At 40.1% G+C, this 26,936-nt stretch overlaps 1 protein-coding gene across 4 annotated transcripts in view; it reads right to left on the bottom strand.

Moving 5' to 3' along the window:
* CTNNA2 (catenin alpha 2) overlaps positions 1 to 26,936 on the bottom strand; it is a 1,254,514-nt gene that overhangs the window by 88,675 nt on the left and 1,138,903 nt on the right. For all 4 annotated transcript variants that reach the window (XM_066267520.1, XM_066267518.1, XM_066267521.1 and 1 more), the window contains 3 exons: positions 11,895 to 11,987; positions 10,805 to 10,961; positions 3,483 to 3,683 (listed from right to left, as the gene is read on the bottom strand). In XM_066267520.1, coding sequence (XP_066123617.1) covers positions 3,483 to 3,683; positions 10,805 to 10,961; positions 11,895 to 11,987 — 451 coding nt within the window. The remainder of the gene's footprint in view (positions 1 to 3,482; positions 3,684 to 10,804; positions 10,962 to 11,894; positions 11,988 to 26,936) is intronic.

The following is a 26,936-nucleotide window of genomic DNA, read 5'->3' on the forward strand; positions in this document are numbered from 1 at the left end:
GAAATGGCAAAACTATGGAGACAGTAAAAGGATCAGTGGTTGCCAGGGAGCTGAGAGGGGAAGAAGGATGATTAAATGGAATACAGAGTATTTTTAGGACAGTGAGAAACACACTGTATGATAACATAAAGATGGACAGATGTCATTACACATTAGTCAAACCCACAGAATATACAACACCAAGCATTAACTCTAAACAGGACTTGGGATGATTATGTTATGTCTGGAGGTTCATCAATTGTAACAAATGTACCACATTAGTGGAGATGTCCTTAACGGGGGTGGTCACCATGCATATGTGCAATCAAGTAATATATGGGGAATATCTGTATTTTCCCTTCAGTTATTCTGTGAGCATTCAGTTATTCAGTTATTCTGTGAGCATTAAACTGTTCTCAAAAACATAAAGTCTTAATAAAAAAAATTATACCATCTGTTTGTCCCATGTGTAGTTCAAAATAATAGGATTATAATTTCCATATACGCAGTGCTTAATAATATATAATCTTATTTAAAAATACTGTATTTTTTCCACTTCTTCTTTCCTCTGTCCCCTCTGAAGAAGGAACTGCTGGCAGAGTCTCAAAGATCTCTCAACCTGATCGCGTTCACATTGCCACACACGTGCGATGTGCCTGTCTTCTCTCTTCAAAATAAGATGTACTCTCAGGACAAACTTTGATAGGGTCATATTAAAAAAAGTAACCAAATCAATGTAGCTATAAGATTTTTTTTTAATTGGGAACAAAACCTTAGCCTAGAGGTAGAAACTTGGGCATTAGTAAGAGTCATAAGAGTTTTTATTTTGAGGACATATGTCTCCTTAGCACAGCCAGAAACTGACAAGGGGGAAATAATATAGAATTTATTTTTAGAAAAAAATACATTTTAGAAATAAATACATTTTATAAATATATACAACATATATATTTTTTTTTCAACAAAACTCTGCACAACCATAATCACAGGTCTGATCCTATGGTCCTCCTCAAACTCAATGTGTCTAGTACATTCTCCAACAATTCTAATTAAAAACCAATGAGTTAAAAGCTAATATTTTTGTTTCCCTTCTTTAACAACATCTCTAGTTATAAAGAACCAATTCTGTTCTTGTTTAGAAAAGAAAAGACCAATTGTTAACAGAAGCAAAATAATTCATATACCTTATAAATTCTAGTTCTTAGCCCACTAACATCTACTTTTCCTTGACATGTGTTCTTGTATTTTCTACTATAGTTGTGTATAAGCTGTCTATGTCAATGACTTCTACCTGTTTCATTTCCTTGTTATCTTCAATAGACCTTGAAGAATAGAATATATCTAAATATTTTGTTCATCTTATCTTTTCAATGAAGAATTAAATATGGACAACAGAATCAGGAAGGTGACTTCAGTTAAGTTCCCACAGTATTCAATCACTGTAAGGCAGGGCTAGAATGAGGATTTTAAAGGCTCTGAAAATTAATAATTAAAAGCAAAATCTTGATTAGCAACAACCACCTAGAATAGATTGCTCTGTTTCACTGATTTTCCTTTTTAGTTAAAAAAAAGAAAAGAAAAGAAAGAAACAAACAAACAAAGAGAAAGAAAGAAAAAAAGAAAGAAAGAAAGAAAGAAAGAAAGAAAGAAAGAAAGAAAGAAAGAAAGAAAGAAAAGAAATGAACCAGAAAATTATATACATTTCAAGACTTTGGTAAAAATTATGTTAAAATATCTCAATCAACTAAGCATACTCTCCTGGAGTTTAAGTAAATTTTTCCTTAATGGGCACCACTTCTTCTGAACAATGCCTAAAATCTTTGTGTGCACAGAAATCACAGATAATTTTGCCATATGCTCTGCATCTTTCATCTGTTCCAATTACTATTCCGACTAGTCATGAGCAGGTATGAACTGAGAATCCTGCCTCCATGTGTTCCATCCTCCTCCGATACTTTCTTTTTTTTTTTTTTTTTTAATTTTTTTTTTTTTTCCTGAAGCTGGAAACGGGGAGAGACAGTCAGACAGACTCCCGCATGCGCCCGACCGGGATCCACCCGGCACGCCCACCAGGGGGCGACGCTCTGCCCACCAAGGGGCGATGCTCTGCCCCTCCGGGGGTGTCGCTCTGTTGCGACCAGAGCCACTCTAGCGCCTGGGGCAGAGGCCAAGGAGCCATCCCCAGTGCGCCCGGGGCCATCTTTGCTCCAATGGAGCCTCTGCTGCGGGAGGGGAAAAGAGAGACAGAGAGGAAGGAGAGGGGGAGGAGTGGAGAAGCAGATAGGCGCTTCTCCTGTGTGCCCTGGCCAGGAATCGAACCCGGGATTTCTGCACGCCAGGCCGACGCTCTACCACTGAGCCAACCGGCCAGGGCCCCCTCCGATACTTTATTAGTGTCACACCCAGACAGTGCTGCGATATGTCAGATATGTTCTGTGAAGCTGAGACTTTGTGAAAAATGGAGCTAATGGGCCAGGAACTGAGAACCACAGGAAAGTGAGAGGGTATCCTAAAGGGTGAAAGAAAATTCCTTCAATTGGAAAGCTATATGCCTATTAATTCTCCCAAGCGAAGAAAGAAATACTGTTTGGCTTGCTGTGTTGCTCTACTCTATGCACAGGGCAAGCCTATTTGAAAGAAAACAGTGCTGAATTTCAGCTAATTAAAAAGCAAGTAGATCTTATTATCATTATTGTTATTTCTAATTCTTAATCTGAGAATTCTCAAGAGCAACAATCTCTGGTTATGCTTTTTATTTTGTGATATTACACTATTCCCATTCTGCTTATATTTCACAGAAAGCAGCCAATGTCTCTGTTTACTTCTTTTTTTCTTGGTATTCCAGATGAACAAATTATCTACAAATATCTTTGTAAACAACATGTGCCTTGTAGAAGGAAGCCTGTTTCTAACATTCCAATCTTAGAATACTGCTATATCTGACCTTTAAAAGACACATCTACTTTTGAAAAGCCCAGTGGGTTCCAAAGCCCATGTGCAGACAGTCAATGAACAACTGAAGTACCACAACTAAGAGTTGATGCTTCTCATCTCTCTTCCTGTCTGTCTCTCTCACTCACTAAAAAAAAAAAGAAGAAAAAGAAACAGACTAGAAATGGATTTCAAGTTCAAGATTCCAAGTTTCAATCACATCTCCACTATTATCTAGCTTCATAAAACTTTTCCATCTCTTAACTGATTCAAACCTCCATGTTTGCATTTGTAATCGGAAATAATTTTTGTTATCTACCTTCTTCATAAGGTCCTTGCGAGAATCAAATGAGGTTATATATGGAAACTACAAAGTCATATATACGTGCAAAGCAATAAAATCATTCTGCTAAAGTTATACAAATTTAAACTCATGAAACAAAAACAGATCCCTTCCATGTGTAATATACTTGCATAAAGGCCTATGGAAAACAATGAAACAGAATTATATATTCAAATATGGAAATTAATCACATATTGACATTTTGGTCAAATCTAATATCCCTGTTTACCTGTCTCAGAGAGCAGTTTTGTGGCTTCCAGCACCTTCTCAGTATAAACACCAGCTTCATAGTTCTCCATCTCAGCATTGATGATGTGTATGACTCGGGCTGCCCGGCCCCTGATGGCCCCTGCAGTGCGGTCTAGAGTGTCCACGTCCCCTTCCTGGAGGGCTATTACACACTTGTTCACATCCTCCAAGATATGGTTTTCTGGGGGGGGAAAATGTATACATTTATGTGATTTTACATCACTCAGTCCCTTAATAACCAATCTAAGATTCCTCAACTATCATGACCCATCATCTTGCACATGTTAATATATACCAAATGACACAGAATGATATTTAAAGGACATCATTTATAATAACAATTGTGGTTCTCAAACTTGAGAACCAGCCTGAGGACTTACAGAATCACATGGACTGCTAGGCATCCTTCCCAGGGTTTTTGGTTTGCTCTGGGGTAGAGACTAAGAAATTACATTTCTATCAAGTACCCACCTGATGCTAATGTTTCTGGTGCAGGGACCATACTTTGAGGACCACTAACTTAAAGAATATGCCTTCCTTTGTTCAATGTTTGAGATCTATTGCACAGAAAAGCCATTTAAAATTGGGTTGCAACACCCAATGCAAAGTTGACTAGCTAACTAGGAACATTTCTGGAAGTGACTAGAACCGTGATGGCAAACCTTTTTTAAAAACTGCTCACTTTTGCAGTGCTGGTCAACCGTCAACCTGGTCCCTCCCGCCCACTAGTGGGCGGTCCAGCTTTCATGCCGGGCCAATCACAGCGCCGTTTAGTTGCTCCACCCTACCATGAAAGCTGCAACGCCCACTAGTGGGCGGGAGGGACCAGGTTGACCAGCACTGCAAAAAGGGGCAGTTTTTATAAAAAGGTTCGCCATCACAGGACTAGAGATTTTTTTCTAGACATAACCAGCTTTGGGTGCATGTTTGTTTGATCATATTTTTATTAAGGACCATTTAGGGGAAATTACAGAATAAGCAAATGTTACCCAGTGAGTCTTCTAATGTCATGTCATGCACAAAGTACATGCAATGGAAAAAACTGATCATGTGAAGATGGTCTTAGAGTTCTCCACAGTTAAAATACAATCCGGTCTTGTGGCTGGTTCCTTCAGACTAATGTCAAGATCAGTGATCACTTTTCTGCCATTGCCCAAAACAGAATCCAAGCAGGCAGGCAGGATGAGAGGCTGTCATAGAGAAAACACACAATCTGCACTTGTAGATTAGTATGCAATTTAGTATTTCCCATGTCCAAAGTGAGATTTGTAATGATGTCCCTTGCACATTCTTTAGAAACAGAATACTAAGGAAAGGTTCAAAAAGTTTAGTATTTTTTGTTTGAGGAAAGAAAAAAAAACTGGAAACACATTCACACACCAAACAGGTAAATAGAACAAGTTTGGAAATAGTCTCAAATAGTCTGGTACCTTTTAAAAAATATAACTGCCAATCTCAATGAATAGTTAATAAAGAATTAAAATAAATGTTTACAACTTTAAGAATTTTATAGAGCCAGTTCATATTTTAAAATTCACAAAGAAGAAATGGAAGAGTATTAGCAGATTCTCCAATGTACTTTTATTACACCATCACTCAGAGAGAATATTTGTTCTTATAGAACATTTAGTAAAAACTGCAAAGTATACTTTTCATCAAGGAATATCCATTTTGGCTTCATATGATTTCCTCACTCAACCATTACAAATTTCTGATTTCTACATTCTGCAGTTCTTTCATTTCAGATAGAAATGAGAAAAAGTTAAATGAAATCTTTTAATTTTAATATTCAGATACCTTATAATTACAAGAAGTAGTACTTCTGCATGCTGATATATTTCTAAGAGAACAACAATTGTGAGAATGTAGACGTAACAGTTTTCATTTTGATTAAGAAACTTCTGAAAACCACCCCTTTTATAAGATCTTGGATTACTGTACATCATGCAAACTCACCTAAAAGGACAGGATTTTAAATACCAAAGTTTGATAGAAACAGGCCTCTCTTGTCCTGCTGGATACTTCCAGACAATTAAAATACTCCCTAATCCTTGAAAGTAAGGAACTACTGAGAGGATCTCTAGGCCAAAAGCCATCACCTAGCTGCCACTGTCCTTGAATAAGCACGTGTATGAATAGGCATAGCTACTGCTTCTTTATGCATAGTTTAAAGATGGAATTTTGGAATTGAATGCAAAACAAGAATCTGTTAATTATATTAGATACTAATCTCTCTAGAGTTAATTTTTTAAAAAATTAAGCAACCCACTTATGACCCAATCTATTAAAATAAAATGATAGTTTTAAAAAAAATCCATTTTCCAAACTAGAAACATGCAATTAGTTTAATTAAGGAGCAAGAAAAAGAATATGCTTTTGTATATATAACTATACATATTTAAAGGAGGCCTGCAGAAGTTAAAAATCCATGAAATTCAAAACCGCTGTTAATTAGTCAAATCATCAGCTAATTTGTTCACTGGTAATCAGGTTAATCAAATCCTGTGAATAAAGTATTGGCTCAGTTTTCTCAATCAACATTTTTTGGAAATGTTAAGACACTGTAGTTCACTCAGTATCTCCCAACTTTCTCCTATTACAGGTACCCCTTTCATGGGAAAAAAATCAACTCTCTCACAGTGGTTGTACTGCTACATACATGTACATATATATACACACATACACTGATACATATATACATATAGATATATATACACATACACACATGTATATATGTTCTGATGATAAAGAATGTTCTTAAAGAGACTTGTATTTTATTAATCTAAGTACCAACAATTTATTTTATCTTTATTTATTTATTTTTTAACAGAGAGAGAATCAGAGAGAGGGATAGATAGGGACAGACAGACAGGAACAGAGAGAGATGAGACACATCAATCAATAGTTTTTCGTTGTGGCTCCTTAGTTGTTCATTGATTGCTTTCTCATATGTGCCTTGACTGTGGGCCTACAGCAGACTGAGTAACCCCTTGCTTGAGCCAGGGACCTTGGGTCCAAACTGGTGAGCTTTACTCAAATCAAGTGAGCCTGCGCTCAAGCTGGTGACCTTGGGGTCTTGAACCTGGGATCTCCGCATCCCAGTCCGATGCTCTATCCACTGCGCCACCACCTGGTCAGGTCCAACAATTTTTTTTAAGAGCTATATATGTTTATATAAACATAAAATTTTATCACAAAACAATACTTGGTGTAAATATGGTCTGCTGAACCCCTTGTAACAGTTTCTCCCTTCCTGCTCCCTACACCTTTACGCCTGGAGCTAGCTCATAGGTTTCCATCACACTGGTCTGTTATCTAGCAAGAAGGGCAATGAATTATTTGAATACAATCCACATTGCCGCCACATTTGCATTCCTGACAGTGCCTTACACACAAGAGACCATCAAAGAAGAAATAGTGAATAAACTCCATTCAAAAGAGACAAGCAGATATATATTTTGATCCTCACGTAGTTTTCAAGAAAAAGAATTCATTAGACAAGAATAGAGAGGGATGCTGTTTCAACTAGATAAGACTACAGAAGTGCAAGGAGCAACAAAAAGCATGTGTGTTCCGGAGATGATTATACTGCTAGGAAGAACTGTTCAAGTGCTTTGGATATTACACCTGGATATGAAGCGTGGTATTTTAAACACATCATAAAACGCTTTACTGTAACAGATTTTGTAATAAACATCCTTGAATTTTTGCAACCCGACTCTTTTAGAAAAGATACAATTTTATTACAAAAAAAATAATTGGTGATCAAGCTACTTGATCATTATAAACCTCGAGCTATTGTTTCAAAATTCAAAAACAAAGTTCACCGTGTGATTTTTAAAGAGAAAAAAAACTGAAGACCCTGGAGTCAAAGAAAAAAAATGAACAAAACTTTTATATATTATGGCATTGAGTTAATAGCTTTTTCAGATCTTACATGCCTGCTATTTTGTGAGCCAGACCCAAGAATTAAACTGTCACATGGTTAATGTCAAGATGCTCATTTTATAACATTATTAGGATTGTAGTTTCTGCCCAGTGGGAGAGTTTAAGTGCTCTAACACAGCCATTGCACTTCTTTATGAGCCTGGGCCACATCTCAAAATTGGTTTTGCTCCTGTAATGTTAATAGCTAGCATCACTGCAACCCAAACTTGTTGCATTTCAAATAGACAAATTGAGTACTCAGACACACAAGTTCAGGTAGCTGAAACAAAACAAAACACAGAAAACTTCATCCTTTTAACACTAGGCTCTTTTTTATTGTTTTTTAAATAGAGTTTCCTACCAGGATAGATAATCCCTTAAGAAGAAACTGATAACTAAAATGTCATTAATACCATTTCAAAATATCTCCTGGGCCAAACTTGCAATTTACAAATGAAAACGTTTTGGCTCCAGCTTGGAGAGGAGAGGAGAGGTAGTTTGCCCAATCATTGGGACTGTGTCCACAGCCTACCAGCAGGCGAGAACGGGATGTGTCATTATTTGTCAAGCCCAACGGTGGAAAGGTGCCTGCCGTCTCTGAAGACATGCTCCAGCAGGCCCGCTGCGACAGGCTCCTGACAGCACCTGTTCATTTTCCTGTCACTGCGGCCCTGCGACCACTGGGCTTGGACTGCACCGTGTTATCAGCGGAAGCCAAAGCCTTTTCTTGTTGCTGGTAATAATGAGAGGCACAAAGGAATGGCAGGGAGAAAAGTGGCATAGAGGCAGGGCTGGCGGGAGAAAATTAAGAAAAGCTTGAAAACTACTGAAAAAGTCTGAGATAAGACCTGCTCATCTTGTTTTCTCCCCACCCTCAAAAATTTCTGTACATGCATTTAAAGAAAAGGAGAAGTTGGGAAAGTCTGAAGTTCTGAAAGCCTTCCTCTTTGGAAAAGGTAATGCATGGGTATTTTCTACTCATTTGATGACGGGGGGGGGGGGGGGGGGGGGTCCGGGAGGGGGAGGAAAGAGGCAGAGTAAGATTCCCCAGGGCTATTAGGATTGCTGTGTGAGATCTGAGCCTGGGTAGGGAGACTCCTTGCTTCTTTGTGCAGGCCCCTGGAGTCATCCTGACAAAAACTGACTGCATACTAGAAAGATACTGAATATTGTTGGCCACCCTTCTATCCCCTACTATACAAATCCAAACAGTTCCTAAGCTCCTGATAAGACACACATTTTTTGGGCATATATTTTATGTAAGGACTTGGCCATCAGCAAAGCAAAAATCCCAAGAATGACAACATATTGGGTTCTTTATTAGACAAACCGTAAGTATGAGTTTATTTAAATGAATAGCCGAGTTTATAAATCAGAAAAAAAAATAGTGAACCTTGGGAATGAAGAACAGGACAGAATTCTGAAAGGGAAGAGAGGAATAAGAGTACCAGAGGTACAGGGGAGCAGCAAGGAGGGTGGAAGGGCCACAGGAAACTTCCTGTCTAGCTTGACTTAGAGAGAACCTTGTAGCTTCTGAAAAGAGATAATCTGCATACTAATACCTTCTGTCCCAGTTACCTACCCTCTCAAAGACTTCATTTTCTCAAGGAAGACTTAGAATACCACTACCTATGTTACAGAATTTTGGCAAGAACGTAAGCCAACAGCAGAGAGTCGGGCAAGTTATAGACACTGAGCATGTGTTAGCTTGCTTTTCCCATCTGCCTTGTCTCATCCTCCATGGCTTCAAAGCTGGCTTTTCGATTATCCATCAGATCTATAGATTTGACTATGCTGCTGTCACAAAGCTTTCAACAGAATCTCCTGGTGGGAATTTATTTTCTGTTTCTTCATGAGAAGGAAAGACTGCAACTAGGAAAAATCCCCAAACACAATAAGCCTCCCCAAGAAATCTCTCCCACACTGTTGCAGAGAGAGGCCCTGGCTGCTGGTCCCCACCAGCAGTGCTGTGACCCCTCCCTCTCAGGCCTCAGAGGCCAAGAACAAAGATAGCCTGGTCAGGGCTATTGTTGACTGAGTTGACAGGCGTGAGTTCTACACAACTATAGGTAGAATCAACACAGGATTCATTTGAAATTTTCAAGGGTCACTTGATTATCTGAATACCTCACATTGGAGGCCAATGTTTCCTGTGACCTCCTCCCCCACCCCTCCCACACACACTCTTCTATGTGAACTGAGCCAAATGTGTTTGGAGAAAGGCCCATTTGCTGGCTGGCTGGTTGCCCTGTTTCACCATGGCGCTGATGAGTTCTGTTAAAAGATCAGAATGAGCCCTGGCCGGTTGGCTCAGTGGTAGAGCGTCGGCCTAGCGTGCAGGAGTACCAGGTTCGATTCCCGGCCAGGGCACACAGGAGAAGCACCCATCTGCTTTTCCACCCCTCCCCCTCTCCTTCTTCTCTGTCTCTCTTTTCCCCTCCCACAGCCAAGGTTCCGTTGGAGCAAAGTTGGCCCAAGTGCTGAGGATGGCTCCATTGCCTCTGCCTCAGGCGCTAGAATGGCTCTGGTTGCAACAGAGCAACACCCCAGATGGGCAGAGCATCGCCCCCTGGTGGGCATGCCAGCTGGATCCCAGTCAGGAGCATGCGGGAGTCTGTCTGACTACCTCCCCATTTCCAACTTCAGGAAAAAAAAAAAAAAAAAAAAAGATCAGAATGACTACATGGTTATTCAAATGCACTAACATCCTCCAGTCTAACTTCATTTACTAATAAGAAAGTTACAATTTCAATGACTAGGTTCTACTTGCTTTCCCTCACTCCCTTAAAGAACCTCATAGATAAGGGCTCAAAGCTGCTACAGCTCCCAAGTGCCTTCTCATGGGCTCATTCTGTGGCTACTATTTCTTCCTGGCTTATGGCAAACCCGGCCATTTATTACTAAAATGATCCCCTTAGCACAGCCAAACTGGAACAGCGTATTTTCTTTTTCGGTATTTAAACATAAACCATAGTCACCTATCTGAAATTTGAATTAACCTATCCCATACTTTTTTCAGATGGGTGATACAGATGCATCAGAGACTATCCTGTTTCAAACAAAATAAAACAAAACACAACAATAAAAAATAATGAACAAGAAAGGGACCTAAGTCTTCTTAAATAATCTTTTTGGGCTCCTAATATCTTTGTCAGAAAGTTGTGTTTCCCTCCCTAATGCTATAACTAGTATCTTGAAATAATGTACGCACCAAAGAAAAATTTTCAAGAGGGTTTCTGGTCACATCTGCAGTGATGAGTGAAAGCTCAGAGCTCCAAGAGCACTTGAAATCAAGACCCAGGACACTTACAAATGATCCCTTATCTCATCCTGTCCTCCCCTTTCAGCTGCCTTCTCAGGCCTGTTTCTGATTACCTGAGACAGAGAGAAAATCATCCACTGAGGTGATATCATCCACAGCCTCTGTCAACACCCGGACCTGCTTCTCCCACTGGTCTTTGAAGACGTCCATGTTATCCTGAGCGACTTTGCTCTGTGGCCGGGCAGCCAGGGTAAGAGCGGCGTTGATGACCTATTTGATAGAGACAATTCAAGGGGATGTATGGAAACACTTCAACATACCATGTGGGAACCCTGGACCATGTAGCTTCTTCAGATACCGTATTTCCCCATGTATAAGACGCTCCCATGTATAAGATGCACCTTAATTTCAGGGTCCGAATTTGAAAAAAAAATGTATTATATAAAGTTATTAAACTTAAGTTTTATTCATCATAAAATCCATACAACTCCTCATCACTGTCAAAACTCTCATCCATTAGCTTGTATTTATCAGTGTCTGATGACGAATCACTGTCTTCAACAACGACCGCAAAAACAAGCACGAAAAAATGGGGAATGCAAGTAAAAACTCTACAACCACTGTATAAGACGCACTCAGTTTTTAGACCCCAAATTTTTCCAGAAAAGGTACATCCTATACATGGGGAATACAGTAATTGGGTTTGCAGTGTCCAGAAGGACAATCAAAAACACAAATGATGAAGTAGGTTATCAACCACCATTCGTTTCTGTTTGCTTTGTTTTCCTTATCTTTTCAGATACAGTAATTAGCACCAGGTTTCTGAAAGTATTTTCTGGACAAGTCCTGCTTACAGACGTAGCAGAAACGTAAGTCTTGTTCTGCATGCGCAAGCTTGTAATTTAGTTGTTGAAACAAGATAAATAGGTATGGAGTGTTTAAACAACACCTCAAAACCAATAAAACAAAGCCAATATGAGTGGAAAAAGACAATAATTGCCACAGTGATTCTGAAGAGACTAGAATAGTTCGATTTTTTTTTTTTTTGTAAAGTTGGGACTTAAAATAACTCATAGATGTTGGATAGCATGTTCCAGAGAGAGGAAAGAGGGCAAGGCCAGGAGTAACAGGAGGGCTGGAGTGTGGAAGGTCTCGAGTGTCAGGTCACCAACGAGCTTTTGAAATAAAGTGAGTGATGCTTACCTGGGGACAGAGACTGTCGATCTGGGTGGCGGCCATGCGGACTAATTTCACGCCTTCCTCATTGTTGGAGATGGAACAGGCCAAATTGGCAACCTGTAATGGAAGAAGAGCTGAATGAAAATTACATCAAGGCAAAGGAAAAGTGTATACTGTTGCACGATCTTGCACCTTCTGTGGAGGGTGACACAGCCAGCAGAAATCCTCCACAAATAAGATTAGGGTATCCTTCAGGGTTGAACCAAATATCAGTAGGTTTAATGCTAAGTACAGCATTAATTCCAGGATAGGGTGCTAATAAATTATTGTTTCAGGATTTTCAGGCACAAGCAACAGTGCACTTAAACTGTGTTGCTCTGAACAGTTTTCTGCTCTGGGCTGCCCTGATCCACCCGCACTGTCATTCGGGCCCCCTGAGGCTCATCACTGAGTACAGAACACCGCTTTTGGTCAAATCACTACTAAATTCTGACCAGTGACGGAGATGCTCCAGGCAATGCCTCAAATTTAAAGAGACTCCTAGGGCCTTGCCTATGGTGGTGCAGTGGATAGAGCATCGACCTGGAACACTGAGGTCACTGGTTCATAACTCTGGGCATGCCCTGTCAAGGCATATATGAAAAGCAACTACTAGGAGCTGATGCTTCCTGCTCTTCCCATACTTCTCTCTCTCTCTCTCCACTCTCTAAAATCCATACATAAAATTGTTATGAAAAATAAAAGACTCAAAAGTAAGCTGAAAAGCAGAGTGCTCTACCCAAAGAAACTCAGATCGGCCATCAGAGTGTGTCAGGAAGATGTTAGTCCACAGTAGCCAATGACAAAGCTGTCAGAGGCCACAGGGGTCTGCAAAATGTATAGAAGAGACTGTTATAATCCATAAATAACAGCCCTGGCTGGTTGGCTCAGTGGAAGAGCATCGGCCCAGCATGTGGATGTCCCGGGTTTGAATCCCAACCAGGGCACACAGGAGAAGTGCCCATCTGCTTCTCCACCCTTCCCCCTCTCATTTCTCTCTATCTCTTTCTTCCCTCCTGCAGCCAAGGCTCCATTGGAACAAAGTTGGCCCAGGCACTGAGGATGACTCCATGGCCTCCATCTCAAGGGCTAGAATGGCTCCTGTTGCAATGGAGCAATGGCCCAGATGTTCATAGCATCGCCCCCTAGTGGCTATGCCAGGTGGATCCTGGTGGGGTGCATGTTGGAGTCTGTTTCTCTGCCTCCCCGCTTCTCACTTCAGAAGAATACAAAAAAAAATTCATAGGTAACAGTGGAGTGTGTAGCAAATGAGAGCATGCAGGTCTAGCATAAAGGCATTCCAATTTCAAATTTTTAACACATGATACCAACCTAAACAGCTGAACTGAATTCAAGTTCCCAGGTCAAGCATTTCAGTTTGTGTTATTCCTTCTTTACAAGGAGTAAGAATTGGTAATACAAAGTCAGACTAACTGGCCAAAGTCAACAGAACATAAAATCACCATCAAGACACTGATCAGTCCCATCAGGCTGGTGTCAAGAGAAGAGGAGGACAGGGATTAGTAAAGCCAAAGGAAAAGAGAAGAGCCACCAAGCCCAGGGGCCGCAGGACAAACAAAACAGTGATTAGCAGCGAGAGAGTCCCCAGGAGCCTTCTGGCCACATGCGTTTTGTATCTGGCTCACTTCTGCTCCCCAATACTAGGTTGCTTTCCTGCCATGTCTTAAGTCCTGGGAAATTCCACTGCACTACATGTGTTTGTAGCTCCTAGTGTAAAAACACCTTAGTTAGATAGTGGGCAGCAGAGGGAAGAGCACAGAACTGGAGATCATTCAGAGGACTGTTCTCCATCAGCAAAAGATGAGTAGATGGTGATGCTAGAAATACTTTCAGCTTGACCAGGCAGTGGCACAGTGCATAGAGCATCAGACTGGGACACAGAAGACCCAAGTTCAAAACCCCGAGGTGGCCCTGCTTAAGCACAGCCTCATCAGGTTTGAACACAGCTCACCAGCTCGAGCATGAGGTTGCCAACTTGAGTGTGGGGTTTCCGGCTTGAGTGTAGGATCATAGATATAACCCCAGGGTGGCTGGCTTAACCCCAAAGGTCACTGGTTTAAAGCCCAGTGTCGCTGGCTTGAGCCCAAGGTCTGTGGCTTGAGCAAGGGGCTCACTGGCTCTGCTGTAGCCTCTGGTCAAGGCACATATGGGAAAGCAATCAATGAATAATGAAGGTGTGCAACTATGAGCAGATGCTTCTCATCTCTCTCCCTTCCTGTCTGTCTGTCCCTCTCTCTGTCTCCCTCTCTGTCACACACACACACACACACACACACACACACACACACACACACACACGAGAGAGAGAGAGAGAGAGAGAGAGAGAGAGAGAGAGAAGGAAAGAAAGAAAGAAAGAAAGAAAGAAAGAAAGAAAGAAAGAAAGAAAGAAAGAAAGGCTTTCAAATACTATTTAAGGAAATCATTAGTCCAAAGAATCCTGTTTTGAAGGTTTGGAGGACCAAGTCTATTAGAGTAAGTATATATACTATGAAAAACCATAGACTGAGTTCCAAACCTTATCATGTAGTTTCTTATATTTAATAGTTTACCTTTGATTCTTTAGATAGCTTTTACTATTTTACTTAGTTTTCAGGAGAGGTCTACTGGAAAGACAAATACACCTTCCAGACAAATACTATTTCCATTCACAGATACTAAAGACCCAGGGATATGTGGCTCCTTGTAGGCTGGTCCAGAACTAATAATACAGATTCTTAATTTCCTTTTTTGTTTTAATATAATCTCCACTCTGCATTTTATTAATCTTTGTTATAATTTTATGTATTATTATTCTTTATTATATTCTAGGGTGTTTTATATTTCAAATGCCAGACTAATTTGTGCTAAGTGTTTACTAATATAAAGAATAGCTTTTTAATATTTTTTACTGCATATAGTGATTTGTAATACATCATGAATTAAAGATAATTCCAAAGATAAAGTAAAATTCTCCCTTTAATTTGCCTAAAAATTTTCCCATTATCTTCCAGCAGATGTTTACCAATACTACAGTGTTCAGCAATGGTGCCCATATTCTGGTCCATTGTTTGAGTCCAAATTGCTGTGTCCCCTGTTCACGGCAGCACAAGAAAAGTCAGAATGCAGTGGTGAACTTCCAGAAAGATATACATATATATGTAATATAAAATTTTATTTTTTTATCTGCAATTAAATTCTCCCTATTTCTGCTGTTGAACTATCTTTCATTTTATCAAGTAATTTCAGATAATTTTTTTTTGTTCTTTATCATCCTTGCTCAGTTTGTGAGAGAGGCTGGAGGTCATGCTTGTGCATAGCAGTGGACAGTTGCTGAAGAGTTTGGCATGATTATATAAGAACAACACGAAAACTTAGAAATGATCCAGGAACCAGTCTTGGGTAATATTTGCTTGCATCTTTGCAAAAAGAGGAAGGAAATACCCATACTCTCAATGAGATAATGGCTCTAAGACCAAGCATTCAATGGCTGTTAACATAAATATATATATATATATAATTGAGAATAAGAGAAACAGATATGTATCTATAGATGGACATAACACTACTTATACAATCTTTTTGCCAAAAACAAACATAAAAAACCTGGAAATGATCAACCTTAGGATCAGTTCTGAATTTACAGGACATTCCAGAGTCAAACATGTAAAGTAAAACAATTTAAATGCAATCATTAAAATCTCTGTGCTGATAAATGAGTAGGAAAGTCAGACTTTTTCTGGTTTCTGAATAGAACAAGTAAACTGCAATACACACATCCATACATATGAAAAGTACATAAATAAAAGTACATTGTGAAACAACCAAATAAATTTAAGTATTGACTATATTGGACAACATGTAGGAGTTAACATTTTAAAGTACACTAAGAATATCTCAGGTATTTTTTAAGTGTCCATGGCTTTTAGAGATAAATACGGAGATGGTAATGGATGAAATGATATGTTTGGAACTTGCTTTACTTTTATGTAGGGTAGGGGAAATGGGTCAAAGTGTAGAAAAAACAAGATTGACTACTAGTTCGTAATTATTGCAGGTGGACAACAGTATATGATGGTTCATTATATAAGCCTTACTTTTGCTTGAAGTTTTTCTTAACAATCTTTTTCAAAACAAATGGTAACCACAATTTATTATATCACCAACTCTGGTGAAACACGTTTTTGTGCTTGGACGTATCTCAAAGGGAAGGGGCACAGAATAAGTTAGGGAGAAACCTTCGAGCATAGTTCGAAGTTGAGGCTTGCAGACAACAAAAGAGCATCAGTCTGAGTGTGGCAGACGAATACTGTGACTGACTGTGTAAGTTACAGAGGTAACTTATACACAGTGTCACTCTGGAATCAGTCTCCTGCTCATGCAGGCTGCAGGCCTCCAGGAAGAAGCTACATCTGGTAGCCTTAGGAAGGACAGGGTTCTTCTGTAGGGATGTCAAGCAGTGACTTCTACATGGTGGTCATGAACTTATCTTCATGTATCTTTTGAAAAGTTTCTTCATCCTTTTTTCAAATAAACTCTATATCTTAGATCTAATGGGGGGACATCCTTGCAGAGGATGGAGGAGGAGAGAGTCTAAGTAGGGGGAGTACTGCTAGCAACACTCAGCAAAAAAATAAAGAGCTGGCAACTACAGATAGTTCTCCAAATATTCATTCTCTTTAATTTACTGATCCATAAATTCTAAAGTCTGGCAGCCTCCACTCCACAAAGTACTCCTACTCTTTAAGTCCACTTAAAATCAGAATTTCATTTACCTTGTATTGTATTCTGAAACTTTCTGAAAATATTTCCACTGTGGTACTAAGGATTTCACTATCTCCAAAAGCAGGCATGTATATTTTAAAGTGGTCATGGACTCAATCCAAATTCTTACCTTACGTATTTTACTTTGCCTTGCCTTTCTGCTTCTCACTAGACCATTTGGTATAGTAGCAACTCTCAATATGGTTTTATATATTGTGATTTCTAGAACTCTGGCAGAAAACACTACATTTCAGTCTTGAGGCAGCTCGCAATCAATAATGCAGCTTGAAATGCCAGCTAACATTTCAACTCTAGCCCACGACTCCTGCACACAGTAGTTAATTACAGCTCTTATGTTATAATACCAGGAATTCTGATAAAAATGTCCTGTTTTTCAATTCACAATATTCTCTCCTTTAAAAAATATTTAGCATGGTAATTTTCCTAATGCAAGAAGAAGGGGAAGGGAATGGTAGACTAGAATCATTAGACATTTGAACAAGATTAGTGGCAATAACAAAGAAGACAACAGACCATTAATAGATCTGTGTTATTAGATGGTAATTCAAAAGATGTTGAGCAATATGATTAAATTTAATAGAATTTTGAATCCTTCAGTCAGTCAAGCAGTAACATTTTGGGGCTGGCTCTGGCCTCTGCTTTCTCTACTCTTCAATTGTTTACAATTTAGCTAAGTCTACAGGAGTCATTTGACTTTCTTAGAGGCTTAGAAAACAATAAAATATGTCATTAACTATTACATGTTGGGCTATTTGATTAATTTGGGATTTCTGAAAGCAACTAGTCCATAAATAAAGGTGGGAAAGCTCCCTGATGAACTAACCATACTAAATTCTTAGCAGTTTTTTATGAAAGAAGGCTTCCCCTACATCCCGACACCCTGATGTAAGTTCTAGGAGCACAATGAATTTGGGCAAGTAGAAACTGGAAAGACTGAGCCAAGTCTTCTATCGCTAACTTAGTGCCTTAAAAATGGTTATCTTGGAGAAAAGCAAGCAGTTTAGGAGTCATCACTAACTTGTGTGATGCAGACTACAAGAACTTGTAGATTCAGAAAAAGAAGCAATTGGTACCCCTGGGTAATAAACCGTAAACACGCCATGGAGAATTAAGAGATCCATCTGTCAATATTTCTTTTCTGATTGCCCAATCAGCACAAGTTTCTGGATGCTCAAAAATTATATTTTGTGTTTTTTCTGGAGGCATATGTGTAAGTAGGTGAAGAAACAATATCAGCAGCAGGATTAGAAAGACAGTAAACCAGCAAGGAAGGCTGATACTGATGCTTCTAAAAAAGTGACTTGCTCTTTGAACTGATTCTGTACCATAACTGGCATTCATCCATTTCCTAACTTTCAAGAATCACCTTCACTAACCAAAAAGTAGAGATATTCCAGAGACACTGGTGGGAGAGTTAAAATGAACAAAAATCAGAAATGTGTGGAACCCTTATGAAAACATATTGTGACCACTAAAATGCAAGATATTTTTAATCACAAAAAATCCTGTATACCTCTAAGTTCTAGGTGAATAGCATACCATGGCTGTGAAATTTGGTTCTGTGTGGACATCACTACAGAAAGCAGCTCCATCTCAAAAAATGCCATAGCCTTGTTTGAACGCTTATAAGAAAAGCCAAAACGTCTAAAAGGCTTTAATTATACATTGAAAAGGTTTTAATTAAACATTAAAAGCTTCTGCTAATAAAGTATTTAGGCATTTAACTCCAAAGTGATATGAGGTGCATCAGAAAGACCAGAACGTTTTCTTCTTTTCTGGCCCTGGAAATCAAATTACAGTTTTTTAATATTCGCAATTCTGTTCAGTTTTTGATGCCAGTGCATATTTGGTGCATTCAACCCATGAACACTTTATCATTTCATTAATTTTTACAGCTTTAGGTATCATACTGCTGTTTTAAAAATACACTACTGAAATAAATCAGAATAGCAATCCAAAGGTTTATAAAGTACTTGCTCCCCATGTTAAAATTTCATCATCATTGTAAAATTGAGGATAAAATGAACTTATTTACTATTAAAAGGGAATTTATGGGATTTCCAGTCAATCACAGTCAGATGATCATATAAAACCATAAAAAAATAATGGCACAAAGTCCATAGTTATTTTTTTTTTCCTTCTTCTTTTCTCAGTTTCCTCTCACTTGGTAGAGATCGACTCCCGCATGCGCTCCAATCAGGATCCACACAGAAATCATCTGGGCTGATGCTCTGCCCATCTTGGGCCATGCTTGCAATCAAGCTATTTTTATTGCCTGAGGTGGAGGCCATCAGGATGGAGCCATCCTCAATGCCCAGGGCCAATACACTAACCAATTGATCCGTGACTGCAGGAGAGGAAGAGGGAGAGATAGAGAGGGAGGGAGAGAAGGGAAGGGAGAGAGGAGGGAGAGAAAGGTAAGAAAAGGAGAGAGAGGGGGAGAGAGGGAAGGAGAGGGGTAAGGAAAGGGAGAGGGGAGGGAGGGGAAAGAGGGGGGGAGGGGAAGGAAGGGGAAAGAGGGAGGAGGGAGAGAGGGAGGAGGGGGAAAGAGGGGGAGAGAGAGGGGGATAAAGAGGAGGTGAGAGAGGGGGAAGGGAGGAGAAGGAGAGAGGGAGAGAAGCAGATGGTCGCTTCTCCTGTGTGCCCTGACCAAGAATCGAACCCAGGACATCCACATGCTGGGCCGATGCTCTACAACTGGCCAGGGCACACAGTTACCCTCTATAATAATCATAGCAATGAAGAATGCTACGGTCTCAATCTAAAGATTTATTCAATTATCTGCACTGATAGGATCAGCCTACAAAACAGCATTAATATATATGTGCCTGCTTTGTCTAGAATTTCATGTGTCCTATAGAATGTGCCTTCTGTGCTACAAATGGAATTTACTATTCCATGAGATGAAATGATACACTTCCCTGAAATCTTTGAGAGGCAAGGCAGAAGTGGCTGATATTAAGATAGAAATTTGACCTTAAGATGAAGATGGGTTTCCACCAGTGTGGTGGAAGACTATAGGCCACCTTCATGACTTGACATAAGGAGAGCCCTGAAGGTCTGGCCACCCCAGATAAAGGTTGCAACAGTGTCTCTTCCTGGCTGAGGTATTCTGGAATCATTCTAAAATGCAGCTGCCTCCGACTGAGATAAGTTTATCAACCTGATTACCAGTAACTGAGGTTCTGAGGGTCAGTGGAGACCACAGGGATAATTTGATGAGGGAGGGATGGTTCAGTAGAGGTTGGCAGCCAGACAGCATGAAGATCATGGGCACGGGTGGACATGAGAAGCACTTTTTCATGCTTCGGTGTTAAATGACTTCTCTAAGATGCCTGACATTCTTAATTATTTTATGTTTTAATTTTTAAAAATCATATAGTGGTGAGAGCCTGGGCTTTTGAGTCAGCAACTTAGGTTTGCATCTTGACCCATTCTTGTCGTCAAGCACGGCGCGTTAGCACTGTGAGCCTCAATGTCCTCAGCTATAAAATGCAAATTTAAAAATATGACAAAGTGGTGATGAAGTTGAAGTGAAAAATGGTAGCATGCTTAACCCAACACCCAGTAAGGATTTGACAGATGTTATTTTCATATTGTGAAAGGTCACTATAAGAGTGAAGAAAATTTGAACAACAATGCCCAACCACTGATGTCTGCATTCAGCCATTCAAATATTGAGTGCCAAGAGTGGGCCATACAGAGGTGAGCAAGCTTTTTGTTTTGTTTTTGTATTTTCTAGAAGTTTATATTTTGGTGAAATTAAGTAATGCAATTTTAAAGTTCATATTGTGAATATTATGACAACAGAAATAAAATGGAAGCAGTGATTGACAGTAAGGGGAAATCTCTATGTGATCATTTACATGGTTTACCCTTCAGTTATGTATAATTGTTATAAAGATGCACTCTCAGCATGTATCTTTTTGTCACTGCTTAATCTCTTATATAGCAAATATTTTCCAGGAATTTTATACACTTGTACTTATTTTTTAAAATAATTGGATAAGATTCCTAAATATTTTTTGCTTTATTTGGTAAGTTAATTTCCTGTTAGACATTTAAAGAAGTCTCAGATGTTTGCTATTACCAAAAAACAGTTACATATGTATTCAAGCATCCAATTTTGGCTCCTGTCTGAAGTGCACTTTCTGGGTCAGGGAATCTGCTGTAGTATATGTTTCCATATAGCCATAGTGCCTACTGAAAGGTGCCCAGCAACTAATAAATTGCTAATTCTCCAGTGTCATTGGCATTATATCCCATAGTCCTCAACACTCTCCTTGCCTTCTCAGCTACCACATCATCTGAATGTCTCTCCAACCTTCATTCTACAAACCACAAGAAGAAATCAGGATTGCTAAAAACCTATTTCACATTTCCCCTGCTAGACTAAATTCTTGCAAACAAAAGCCTTCATATATATGTGTGTATGTGTGTGTGTGTGTATAATTTATTTATTAATGAGAGAGAGAGAAATCATCTGTGAAACCGATCTGAGAGAGAGAGAGAGAAAGAGAATGAGAGAGAAATCGATCTGTGAAGCCTATCTGTTCCTGTATGTACCTTGACTTGGAATCAAACCCACAACCTTTGCATATTGGGACAATGTTCTAACCAACCAAGCTACCCAGTCAGGGCAGAAGACTTCACTTTCACTCCACCTAACATAAGTATTCAATTCCAATTTTTTTTATTTTACAGAATCTCACAAGTTTCCTTCATGCTGCACAAAATAGAGCATCATTCAACTTGTCATAACCTAGTCACCCCTAGAGAGGGTCCTGAGTTCTGTGATCTGGACTTGGGAGCAAGTGTATGTTCAATATGCCATCCTTTTTGTAGTTCATCTCCTCAAGTCAGCAGTCGGCAGCCAACACCAAATGAACCTCATACACTATTCCACCACATGGTGTGAGAAAACAATTGCTTTCTGGTCCCACCAGGCTCCCTCCCCTTGCCTGTACTTATACACCTATGAGAATACAAATCTGCATGCCCAGGACTCCTCAGGGATGCTGAACAGCTCTTTTGCCCATGTTCTAAGGTACACACACACACTACCAGCAAATGTGGTTTGCATGCCTCTGCCCAAATTAAAGTGATCAGTCTGCCCTGGTGACTTTAATGGAGGTAATCACCAGTTCACATTCATGAACAAATTGATGTGCTTGCTTCATAGCTGAATCACTCAGCATAAATCTATACCTTTCATATATAAAAACTTCAGTGGCTTAAAATAATGCAATAAAGAACCTCCTAATGCCTGTTCATCAATTATGTGTGGTTGTGTGAAAAGGATAGGAGAGACTTAGCACAGGTTATCTAAAATCATGCAACAAATGCAATGCCCTTTTAATTACTATCGGCATCCTGAGATTTTTGTTTTATTCATCCCTTCACTGAGGAACTGAATTACTACTCTCCACTATTATCTGGTTTCTCAGAGTCCCATGTAAGTAAGTGAATTATTAGTTGACCTTCATATCTGTGTGATTATCCGTCCACTGAATATTGGTGGGCCCAGAGCTCTGGGTTCTGTATCTGGCAGCAGAGAAGGGCCACACTGAACCATCTGGTGCTTGATTTTTACCAGAAGCTAAGGAATGGTTGTTGAGTATCTGAAGAAATAAATACAGTTACTCTCTATTTCAAGATAAGTGGAAGTGTGGAGCTAAGGCCATATCCATAGTGCAAAGGGACTCTAACCATCCTAACCCAATTTATGTCTGACCTCGAGCCCCTTTGTACAGAATTCCAACTTGAGGAGGATGAGTCAGAAGTCCCCACTTCCTCCCACTTTCTGCTCCAGGATTTGTTGGTGTTGGCGGTGGTGGTTTGGGGCAGAGGCAGTAGGAGCAGGTGCCTCCACCAAGTAACCTCTTAGCAATCAGCTAAGGTTCAATTCCAAGTCCACGTGTCCCTGATGACTCATTCACACCAACCAATGGGACAGATCTCTCTTCTAAAGCTCTCCAGGGTTATTGCCTACACAACTGGCAGCTACTGACCACGTACTACTATTTTATTCCTCATTTGTGGGTATGTGCAGATAGATGAGTGAATACATATGGGATTAGAAATACGAATGTACATCCAGGGTGGAGTAAAACTAGGTTTACTGCTCCACCATGTAAAATATTGTGCGTGTTCAATTAGATGTCAAGCTCCTCGAGCTATGTTTGTTCTGTTCACCCTTGGGACCCCTATGGCTCCTTCACGTGATCTTGCACACAGCAGATATAGTCGTGGTTCCTGAATGTTTGCTGGTCTCCCTATGGCTCCTTGTACGTGATCTTGTACACAAGAGATACAGTCGTGGTTCCTGAATGTTTGCTGCTCTCCCTATGGCTCCTTGTATGTGACCTTGCACACAGCAGATACAGTCGTGGTTCCTGAATGTTTGCTGCTCTCCCTATGGCTCCTTGTACGTGACCTTGCACACAGCAGATACAGTCGTGGTTCCTGAATGTTTGCTGGTCTCCCTATGGCTCCTTGTACATGATCTTGCACACAGCAGATATAGTCGTGGTTCCTGAATGTTTGCTGGTCTCCCTATGGCTCCTTGTATGTGATCTTGCACACAGCAGATACAGTCGTGGTTCCTGAATGTTTGCTGGTCTCCTGCACTCACCTCTGTTGAGTCCTAACTCCCTTTAGACACTGTTTACTTAGCCCAGTATGCCAACTGATTAGTCAAAGTAACTGTTCTCTAGGTAATAGATTCTCTTCCTAGAGAAAATATTCTGTAATATGTCCCTCCTAATATAACACCTTAATGCAATTAAGATGTTCCTGAGTCCTTCAGAAGTTTGAAATGTAGATTGTGGAAACTTCGGCTCCCCAGGAAGCTGTGCGGGAAAGCTGAAAGGGTGGCGCTCTGCCTTTAAGCTCTGTCATCTTTATCTAAAAGTTCTTGCCTTTTCTTTCTCTGATCACCTGAATGTGTGAATAAAGTTTTTTTGGAACACATCTTTGCCCATTGCTTACATATTGTCTATGGCTGCTTTTGTGCTACAAGGACCAAGCTGAGTAGTTGCAACAGAGACTCCAGGACTCACAATTACAGGCTCTCCTTTGCTTTGCACCTAGGAATGTTTTTTCCCCAGCTATGTAACATCATTAGACCAGTCTGCACATACCCCATCATCCCCTTTCTCATACCTGTAGCTTTTTCTCGCCTCTGTCCTAGGACATAGCCAGGAGAATCTTCCTCATTTCATTGATAACCCAAGCCTTTACAAATCTCTCACAAGCTGGAGAGCCCCTGGTTGAGTGCCCTGCATCTCCTATGGGCCACAACCCCCCCCCCCAATGCCTGCAAGTATGCCAGTGCCCGGCTTAGCTCTGAGATCTACCCCTCTCTGTGATGCACAGAACAGAGCAGGGTGTTGTCAAAAGGTGAGCTCCGGAGTTATTCCATGTCACCTGGGAGCCACCTCTGAAAGGACCCTGTCACAATGAAGCCCTTTTCTTCCAAGATGACCTTCAAGTAGTCACCTCCATCTTGTTGGGCAATAAACGTAGACATCACAGTACAGAACCCTGGCCAAGCTCAGACCCCAGCTGCAGCCTGGTTTCATCAGCAGGCCCTCAGGAGACCGTGGACAGGTCTAGATGGAAGGAGCAGCTGTGCTTGCAAAAGCATACGTCGACTCCCAGCCAAGGTTATGTTCATAATCAACACTCCCAGGAATAGGCCAAGCCCACGATGCCCTTCAAATGTGCCTCAGCCTGGCAACTTCAAAAAAGGAGCACTGTTTTGCTGTCATCCTCCGTGGGTCAGTTTTTTCCCCTAGCTGAATCAGTCATCTGGGTGAATGGCCAGTCAGCCTGACCTTTCAATCTGCTATGTAAAAACAAACAAAAAAGAGCTGAAGATGGCATTCTGACCAATAGTCCCAGAGAAGAGCAAGGAATGAGAAAATTCTATGCGTCTTGTTTCTGTTCAGCTTTGAACTCTCCAGGGTATCTGTTTATGTAACCACAGGCTTTGGCCTCAAATAGGTTCTGCATTGTTTTTCCATGGGATCCAGATTTAGCAAGTGTACTTGTTGGGGGAGCACCAATAATATTGTGAGTGGAAGGGAGAGAGAAACAGAGGGCTATGCAGATATTCGGGGTTTGTCATCCATATAAATGCTCTCTTTTAGTTAAGTAAGCGAGAATTATAATTATAACATTCCCTAAAGCCTGAGTAATTTTCTAACTTTTAAAGGGCTTAAATACTATTTCACAACAGAATATATTATATATACAGACACTGATTTTAATTTATATTTTTAACTGGCATTATTTAGTGAGGAAATATGAGTAACAAGCTATGCCCATGAGGCAAATGTAGCCAGTAGCTTATTTCGTATGGTCTTCAAGTAAAGAGTGATTTTTACGTTGGTTAAATACAGAGAAAAACACGTTGAGAACCTATGTTATGTGGCCCACAAACCCTCAGATATGAAGTCTTAACAAACCCTCTTAACAATGAAGTCTCCTAACCCCTTGAATACGACACTGTTACAAATATGAAGACTGTCCTGGTGTTTGTTGCTTACACTCTAGATCGGAGTGGAGGTTGTTCCCATTCCAGAAGTCTTTGCTCCTGTTAAATGAGCCCTCTGTGCTGATGTTATTTCCCAATCTTTTCTCGGGTAATGTTCCACAAAAGCTGAGTACCTTGTATATTCCTTGCCCCTTTATTTTTATTTACCTAAACTCTATGATATCATTCATCATTTCACTAGATTTAGCCTTTTCTGAAATCCAGTCTATCCTCAGGAGCTAAAGAGCTGCTAAATTTGAGAATGTTCCAAAGAATATGCTCAATACTTTTAAGGGAATTCACAAAAAATAAGTGTAAAAAAATGTATGTTAGAAACACTATCTCTATATAATATGGGCAAAATTCCCAAAGGGTCTACTTTAAAGAAAATAGCACTTTTCCAGATGAATACGTTTTGTGTGGGGTTGTACACTATGGGCCAGGACTCATTAGATCTATACTAATGTCTGAAAAAAGGAGTCACTGGTTCACAGAGAGGGAATATGGGAAGAAGAGTTTTGCTGCTCTAAGCACTGTCCAAAGGCCTATTAGGAGGGAAATCACCTGGTGGCGAGTAGAAACCCAGAACCTCAGGTCTGCCCCAGACTTTCTGAACCACAGTCCATGTTTTACAGGACCTTCGGGTGAATTCTCAGACACTTCACAATTTAAAAAGTATTGGCATACTGCAACTGGCATGAGATATGAAACTGGATCATTCTACCACTTGGGCAGGTAAGTTATTCTCTTTAAGTTGTCACATCCTCCCCTATAAAAATATTCTGACTCCTAACTTTCATGAGGAGAATCAAAATTATTAGAAGGTATCAAACAAATAAGTGTTCCCCAAAAGGTTAACTCCTGTTATATGATTATCTTAGCCACTCTAATACAGTAAACACTAATGCACAGTGAGAAAACTCACTTGATGGCTAATGTTTAACAACTTAGTCTGTTTACTGCAAATGATTTGACACTGGCTATAAGAAGTCAAGAACTAACTCACATAGGAACATAATGGATAACTCAGGGATTTTAGAAATTCTCTAATACAATGGTTCTAGCCCTGATTGTACTTTCTAATCATCTGAAATATTGAACAAAAACGTATCAGTGTGAAGGCCCCACCTGAGATGCTGGAGTGGGTTGCCCATCAGATTTTTATCTTTAAATTCCACTGGGTGATTCAAGTGTCCAACCAAGGTTGAAAACCATGACCTAATCTGAACACTTTCCCAGGTGCTCCACCACCATCCATTCTACCATAGAGAATTATCCCAAGGGCCTTGGAAGGCTCGCCCTTCTACGTTGCTGCAAAACGGAGGTCAGTGTCTAGGTCTCTGTTTGTCATTCATAACCATGAATGGGCATTGAAAACTCCCAAGAAGCATTAAAAAATTATACATATAAATTTATTTGTTTGATGCCTGAGATCCATTCTCACAGATTCTGAGATACCTGTTCTTTGGTGTGAATGAGACACAGGATCTTAAAGTTCCCCACTAACTCTCATATGCAGCCCAAGTGGAGAACCGTCGCCCCATTCTAAACTCAATCTAAATATACTCTAAATTCAATCGGAGCACTTCCAAGTAATTAAGTGCTTCCTCCCTCTAGGGCTTCAGCCTGTGTCCATCAGCTTTGATATCTCCTTAGTGCAAACAGACCAGGGAAAGCCATGCACAGGCTTTCTCTTTCCCAGTGTT

Source organism: Saccopteryx bilineata, chromosome 3 (genome assembly GCF_036850765.1).
Source record: "Saccopteryx bilineata isolate mSacBil1 chromosome 3, mSacBil1_pri_phased_curated, whole genome shotgun sequence".
Lineage (NCBI taxonomy): Eukaryota > Metazoa > Chordata > Mammalia > Chiroptera > Emballonuridae > Saccopteryx > Saccopteryx bilineata.